The sequence below is a fragment of the Protobothrops mucrosquamatus genome, unplaced genomic scaffold (assembly GCF_001527695.2).
Source record: "Protobothrops mucrosquamatus isolate PMUCROS unplaced genomic scaffold, P.Mucros_1.0 scaffold368, whole genome shotgun sequence".
Classification (NCBI taxonomy): Eukaryota; Metazoa; Chordata; class Lepidosauria; order Squamata; family Viperidae; genus Protobothrops; species Protobothrops mucrosquamatus.
In genome coordinates this window covers 330,201-338,239 of record NW_015386702.1, presented here as the reverse complement: position 1 = coordinate 338,239, position 8,039 = coordinate 330,201, and the positions used below count along the sequence as shown (strand labels likewise).

Genomic DNA, 8,039 nt, shown 5'->3' with positions numbered 1-8,039 from the left:
TTTTTTTTTCTTTTCTTTTTTTTGTATAAGTAAGGGATGGTGTTAAACTATCTTGCTGAAATGGTAAAGATTTTGGATATTTGAAGAACTAACTAAATGAATAATTTTTATTAATACGGAGGAGATGGATTGTTTAAGTTTAGACTTTGGAGTTAGAGATATTAATATTTGTTTACTGGTATTTGAATATCAGCCTAGGTTGGTTTGGGAAGTCCGGGGGGTGGGGGGATGGGATATAACATTGTGTAATATCTGTGATGTATTTCTTTTTTTTTTATGATAAAAATAAAAATTTTATATTAAAAAAAAAAAATAGTAATAAGAGCTGTGGTGGTGCAGTCGTTAGAATGCAGTATTGCAGGCTAATTCTGCTGACTGCCAGTGGTTCGATCCTGTCCGACTCAAGGTTGACTCAGTCTTCCATCCTTCCAAAGTCGGTAACATGCAGAGCCAGATTGGTGGGGCAATATCCTGCATTGTAAACCCCTTAGAGAGCAGCCCCCAATCTTGGTGGTCCAACTGGTGGGGAGGGGAACTGAGCTGCGTGAGTGGTGGGCCCACAATCACACATGTACAAAAGCAGCCCTTTTGTGAGTGACGGGCTGGTGCACACGCGCACGAGTGCCTGCCGGCCTGCCGCTCACGCAAGTTGAGTTGCGTGCGCATACTCCAGCCAGCTACTCACGCAGCCCAATTCCGAATAGGCCACAGTCCGGTAGTGGGCCCAGTAGTTGGGGACCCCTGCTGTAAAGCGTTATGAAGCGGTATATAAGTCTAAGTGCTATTGCTAGTATTATTACTAACTATAAATCCAACACTGCATTTCAGATAGAGTAATGGGTATAATTTATTCAAAGTTATACTAGCTATGAAAAGAAAAGCCATATTCTTTTTATTGTAGTTGTGTTTTGTGGTCTTTCGTATTTGAATGTTTGTAGTGCTGATGATAAGAGTTATATGTCTGATGCTTATGAACTGATATTTTAACTTTTGAGCCAAATTTTAATGCAAAGCTAAAAATAATATTTTTATGGTAACCAGAGTGGAATTACACTATGCAAAGTTTTATAGACTGAATCCTTATGGCAAATGTTGTTCCCACCTGTAATCCTAGTATGTAAATGATAAATATTTTGTGAACAGGAGAAGAATTCAACCCATAGATTCCAGTTTGAATAACACACCACTATAAGGAGTAAAGAACGATACATTTCACACATCACATTAAACTATGATTTTATTAAATATGTTTTATTGAACTACAGTTGGCTGGGAATACAGACATTCAATGAAGCTGTAAATCATACTTTACAAAGGCACAAGGAATATGTTAAATAGACTACATTATGGCATAACGTGCTGTGCAACTCAGATTGGCAAGCAAAGTCATATTCTCCTTTGATATTTTAACTAACAGTATGCTCTTTTTTCCCCAGACCAGTTTTATTTGCATATTAGTTTGCTTGATGAATCTCAAAATGTGCCAAGTTACCTCATTACAAATTAACATATTATTTCTTCATATCTTCTTTACTAAATCAGTGCAGCAAAATATATCAAACAAGCATTCAAGAAAATAATATAACCAATTTGTGCCATTGTCAATCATCACCAGCAATCCTTTCTCCATATTGAAGCACTAGAGTAAAAGAACTATGAAAGGAAATCCAGGGCCTACAATGTTAATTTCTTTCATTCAAAATATAGCTGCTCTCTAGTGAGGCTTCATGTGGGTAGAGTGCTTTTGGGGAATGAGAAACTAATTCCATGCTTCCTGTGTATTTCAGATGTGCGTAGACCCTTCTTTATCTGTGGCTTTGGGTGATAAACCACCCCCTCTCTATCTTTGTGAAGAATGCAGCCAAAGGATTGCAGGGTGGGTAAATGAAGAGATGTGAGCGCACGAGAGCGTGTGCTTGCGCACGCACACACACACACACACACACACACATACACAGAGAGACAGATAACTGGAGATAAACTTAAGAGGCATTTCTTTTAAAAGTCCTTTAAAAAAGTTGTGTTAAACTTTTTAAACACAACTTAACTTAATTGGAACTTGATTAAGTTAAAGTGACACTGAAATAGAAACTGAGCAGGAAAAAACAACCACTTAATGTACAGGTCTGTGCAAATACAACAATTTAATTTTCTAAGTTGAATAAATAATTACATTTGCTTTATTAAGTCACACAGTCCATTTGATACGGCAGAAAATATTTTATAAATAAAAACAGAGCTGAAAGTAGTGTCCATGTCCTGACTAATATTAAACAAAAAGAATTAAGATTCAAAGATACAAGGAGGTAAAGATATATGATAGAAGGAGTCAGGATTTTCCAAGTATTTAAAGAAAAGTTGTTCTACTGGATGCCTCTATATGATATTTCTGATCTCAGTCTTTAGTCAAATCTATATACTATTACAACTCTTTTGTCTAGCTTTTAACTGGGTGAAACAGTGTATCACGGGCAACAATTTGTGAACCAAGATAACTCCTATGGGCTAACTTTCAGGAGGTGTCCAAAATCCAGGACTCAGGATTCACATGGGGTAGGCAACTGGCAAATTTGCTTCAATGCTGCCATGCTGCTCCATGGATCTGTAGCAGAGGTGGGAAACTCATATCATGAAAGTCATATGTTGTCTTTGACCTAAATTCAAGCATCAGTTAGCCACTACTGTTCATAGCATCTCTGAAAATGATTATGATTGTGATTGTGATTATCACTTGTTGCTTGTATGTACACTGAGAGCTTATGCACTGGAGACAAATTTCTTGTATGTGTCCAATCACACTTGGCCAATAAAGAATTCTATTCTATTCTATTCTATTCTATTCTATTCTATTCTATTCTATTCTATTCTATTCTATTCTAAAAATATCTCCAACTATAATTCAGCTGGTCGTAACAGTACATAGGCTTTATTGCTGGCTACATAGCATTAGAAGTCACAAGTCAAAAAGAGTGAAGAAAAGGCAAGAGGAGAAGTGACCTTCCTACTTTAAGGTCTGACTCTTCCTGCTGTTGCCTTCAGTTTAACCCTTATCTAGGAAGGAATTCAATCTTGGTAAGAAAAAAATAAATAAATTCAATTTCTATTGTAAATTCCTCCATTCATTGTTTTTAAGTACAGTATATAGGACTTCTCACTGTTACAGTATTTGTTTTAATGAGATACTCTGAATGGAACACATATTATTTTATTAAAATAGCATTATTAAGAATGAAATCTAACTCAGGGTTGTTCATTAAGTGGAGAAAATAAATTATTATTTTTTGCCTAAGTTTTAAAAGCCAATTATTATCAAGATTGGAAGTATGTGGCCACCAATTCCTGGACACATGGATCAGAAGGTGTGATTTCAGGGTGCTGCTTTCTCATTGTTTTAGCATTATAATGACGCCACTTGAAAATTACTAAAAAGTGTTTTCATTTTATAAAAGTCACCTTTGTGTTAATATAATCCTTGCTTTAAATCTAAAGCAAAAATAATTAATTTGGAAAGGAGACCTGCCTTTTTACAGGGATGAGGTATTTGACACTTAAAGCCATTTGTTCTCTTTTTCAGTATTTTATCCTTTTGTCAAATAGTTTTTTCTTTCTGTATAATTTGGTATCTTCTAAATTAGAGTGTTCTTTGTAACATAAAAAAATTAGAACCTGACAGGCAGACTTGGAATAAATGAATGACGAAGAGTCTAACGTTGTCCAGCTCCCAGCTGCTGTTTTAGAAGTAAAAAATAAAGCTTGGATCCTTGTTAGGGATCTGGGACCTCTTCCCTTCATGTATGTTTAATGGAAGTTCCATTAATTGGGGAATTAATTTTAGGCAATGTGTCCCATAAAAGCTTCTCTCTCTCTTAATTCTCCCAGGCATATGAAGCAGCTTTTCAGAAGTGTAAGAATAGCAGAAGAACTAATTGGTGGAAGTCTCCCAATCTTTCTCCTTCAACTTGTAGAAATACCTGCAGGAATTCTGCTCAGAGAATTCTTAAGAACCTAACCCATATACATAATCACTTATTATATTCAAAATATGGGTGTTTCATTAAAGGGATAGATAACATCACAGTCCACTCTGATTCTTTTTTTTTTTCTTTTAAGGGATCACGGTGAATGGTTGGTTGATGTTCTTTTACCACAAGGTAAGACTGAATTTAATACAAGAGAAAGTAATGTTCACAGTATGGACATTAATGATATTTATAAAATAATGGACTTGTGATATGTTATAAGGACATTCAAAGGACATTTCATAGCTTGATGGAAGGTCTTTACATGTACAAAATCTCAGGTTCAGTTTCTTCCTTCTTCAGTTCAACAATCAAATAGTGGTGAAAGTAATTTCATCTTAGAATGTAAGAGCTTTATCATCATCTTTGGTGTAGGCAAGCCTGGGGTAAATGGACATACAGTCTGAGATAAAATAGTTTTCTAGGTTCCTATTTCAGGACTATTCTTTAAGGGAAGTGCTGATATGCATGCTATTCTCAAAGTGATTAATTCTTATTCTTGCAAATCTAAGACCCTTTCTTTCATTAAATAGAATCTGGACTTAATCAGATTTGAAATACTCATTATAATTCATAGATCTTGAGTAGCTCTCTTTTAACCATGATTAAGTTTGGATGCAACCATTCATGTTTAATAGGATATCATGCCCATTGGTTTTAGGGCTAATGTCACTGTGAACCATCACACTATATTTGACTTTTAATCAGATATAATGATGTTAATCTTGGATTGGACAACCAACGGATCTCTAGATTTTGCTGTACTAACTCCCAGAATCCCTCACAATTATTCCAACAGTTGAGTAGTGAAGCAACATTTGTACATCCTGTGTTTGCTGAAAGATAAAAAAAGAAGGGAATCCCTGCTTCGGACCTTCCAGTTGATAAACGTATGTCCAGGATGATACAGACACACATTTGGTAGCCTTAACACTCCTTTATATGTGCCTGTAGCTCAGCGGTTCTCAACCTATGGGTCGCGACCCCATTTGGGGTCGATCGACCATTTCACGGGGGTCGCCAAGCAAGGCTGTCAGCCATTTTTTTTGTCCGCCATTTTTTTCCCCTTTTCCGGCGGGTGCGTTACCTCCCTTGGGCTGGGCCAGCTGGTGGTTGGCCTGCTCCGTCTCTGCCGCTTGCCAGCTACGCCTCGGCCGGTGCAGGGGGTGGAACCATGCATGCGCGGCGCTCCCAGGCAGGGAAAGTCCTCGACTTACGACCGGTTGGGTAGTCCTCGACTTACGACCGGTTTAGTCCTCGACTTACGACCGGTTTAGTCCTCGACTTACGACCGGTTGGGGGGTCGCGGCATTAAAAAGGTTGAGAACCACTGCTGTAGCTAGTGATGGAAAGGGCTGAAAGTAATTTTTTTGCATTCTATAGTGAAGCATATCTTACCTTTTCATTTTTATCAAGGAAAGTGACATAGGCCATAACACAGTGGTTCTCAACCTTTTTAATGCCGCGACCCCAACCGGTCGTAAGTCGAGGACTAAACCTGTCGTAAGTCGAGGACTAAACCGGTTGTAAGTCGAGGACTAAACCGGTCGTAAGTCGAGGACTACCCAACCGGTCGTAAGTCGAGGACTTTCCCTGCCCGGGAGCGCTGCGCATGCGTGGTTCCGCCCCCTGCGCCGGGCAAGGCGTAGCTGGCAAGCGGCAGAGACGGAGCAGGCTGACCACCAGCTGGCCCAGCCCAAGGGAGGTAAGGCACCCACCGGAAAAGGGGGAAAAAAATGGCAGACAAAAAAAAATGGCAGACAAAAAAAATGGTGGACAGCCTTGCTTGGCGACCCCCATGAAATGGTCGATCGACCCCAAATGGGGTCCCGACCCACAGGTTGAGAACCACTGCCATAACAGGAAGTCACTGGGCTTCAACTCTTCTTCTACACATGCTGTCTTTATGCCAGTTGCCATACTCTAAGAAAATCTTCCTGATCCAGCTATTGGGATAACTCTAAATATTCCCTAACAGTCTGGTATTGGTTGAGGTTACTTGTTAGAGACAAAAATATAGCCAGTAATAAAGCATTCGCATGGAACAATACCAACTACTAGAGAAAAGAGTAAGTAATATTTTACAGACAAGGGCAGCACTTTTTAAAATAACTTTTTGTAGATGCAGAACCTAAAAGGGATATGGCAGGGATATTATAATTTAGTAAAGGGAGCTGCAAATTTTGATTGTTTGTTTTTGCAGTTTGAGATAGTTGGAAGCTTAACATATCTGTGCTATTTATCAGTGTTCATTGGTAGCGGATTCAGGGGTTTGCTGTTAAATTCAGGGGAGAAATAGGAAGCAATTTTATGAACTCTCAGTGAAACTGGACTGCCTGTCTTTGTTAATGAGGATTGTGAAGGGAACAGCAATCACATGTAGTCCTCGATTTATAACCATTTATTATCAACCATTTGAAGTTACAGTGGCATTGAAAAAAATGACTTATAACTGGTTCTTGCACTTATGACCATTGCAGCACACAGTCGCACAGTCAAAATGTAGGCACTTGGCAATGGGCATGTATTTACAACTGATGAAGCATCCTGGGGTCATGTGATCACCTTCCCAGCTGGCTTCCAACAAGCAAAATCAGTGGGGAAAGCTGGATTTGCTTAACAACCCTGTGATTCACTTAACATCCACAGTGACTTGCTTAACAGCTGTGACAAAAAGTCATTAAATTGGACTCAATTCACTCAACGGCAGACTTGCTTAGTAACAGAAATTCTGGTATCATTTGTAAGTCAAGGACTTACTGAAATTCTATACTGAAATTGTTCAAGCATATTGTTTGAACAGTTTCAATCAATCTATTTCAAACAATCAAGCATATCCTGAAATTGTTCAAGCAAATTGTTCAAGGGTTATGTAATTGTCTTTTTTAAAAATTGGATTAGATTGATGTAATATTTTGTAAAAGAATGATAAGAGTAAAATATATTCACTGAGTTTATAAATAGATAAGAAGACAACATCTTTGTTTTCAGTTATAGTGTTAGAATGCATATATTAACATACTTTTATCTACGATTATATATGTAAGACTGACAGAGAAGTTGTATGTAATACATTTTTAAAAAGTTTGATAGTGTTCTTACTGCCAACGTCCAGGCAGTTTCTGAAATGTCCTATCCATTTTCACCAGAGATGTATAGTGCTAAATTGTAGATTATCCTCCCCTGCCAAATCCAAAATTATTTCACTATTCCTAAAACTTTCACTTGTAATCCATGATTGCACATCTTCCTGGTATGAATATTTTAGCCTCTGAACTTAGGAATTGAATGGGTTTATGCAACAATTTACGTTATGCAAGTCAGAATCCAATACTATGTCTAGGCCTGGCATATTGTTAGACTGTGATAGTTATCTTAGGCAACAGACAGAGACAGTTATCTCGGGTAGCAGATGCTAGGAAATAATATCAGAGTGCAGGCGGATAAGGTTGTAGGTGTCATTTAAACAAGTTCTGTGACCTCTAAATTAGGAAGAATTGTGTAAGGAAGATTCAACTGCCAATTGAGTTTGCTTTTGGGCATAGAATTGGAAGAGTAATTATCTTGCTTTTGCCTCTGACAGTAAAGTTGTCATGGGCCAGCCTGAACTAGTTCCAGGCAAGGGAGAAATGGGCAAGATTTCTCTTGTTTTGAATGGTAAAAGGTGAAGGATTGGAGCCATAAAGCAAAAAAGTCTCTTTGTTACAGACAGACCTACCATACATCTATACCCTATAATGACTTAATGTAAATATGTTTCTAATTAGCTTCTATATAAGGTACCGATAACCCAATAAGATCCAGAAGCCAGAGACCATCCTAGAATTATGCTTTACTGGATAATTTTTAAGTCGCTTATTAACCTCTCTATCTTATTGCACCTGGTGGCAGTGGTCATAACTCTTTTGATTTTAATTTCGCTTCCCTTATAGCTGAAATTTCTGCTATATGTCAAAAAAAGGTAAGGTAGCAGTGCATGTCTAATGAGATATCACTCAGCTTTTTTTTTTTTTTTTTTTT

The 8,039-nt window shown here is 37.8% G+C and overlaps 1 protein-coding gene across 2 annotated transcripts in view; it reads left to right on the top strand.

Moving 5' to 3' along the window:
• Window positions 1-8,039, top strand: part of UNC79 (unc-79 homolog, NALCN channel complex subunit) — a 136,533-nt gene that overhangs the window by 28,784 nt on the left and 99,710 nt on the right. For both annotated transcript variants that reach the window (XM_029284087.1, XM_015815694.1), the window contains 3 exons: window positions 1,788-1,876; window positions 4,111-4,151; window positions 7,952-7,980. In XM_029284087.1, the coding sequence (XP_029139920.1) occupies window positions 1,788-1,876; window positions 4,111-4,151; window positions 7,952-7,980 (159 nt within the window). The remainder of the gene's footprint in view (window positions 1-1,787; window positions 1,877-4,110; window positions 4,152-7,951; window positions 7,981-8,039) is intronic.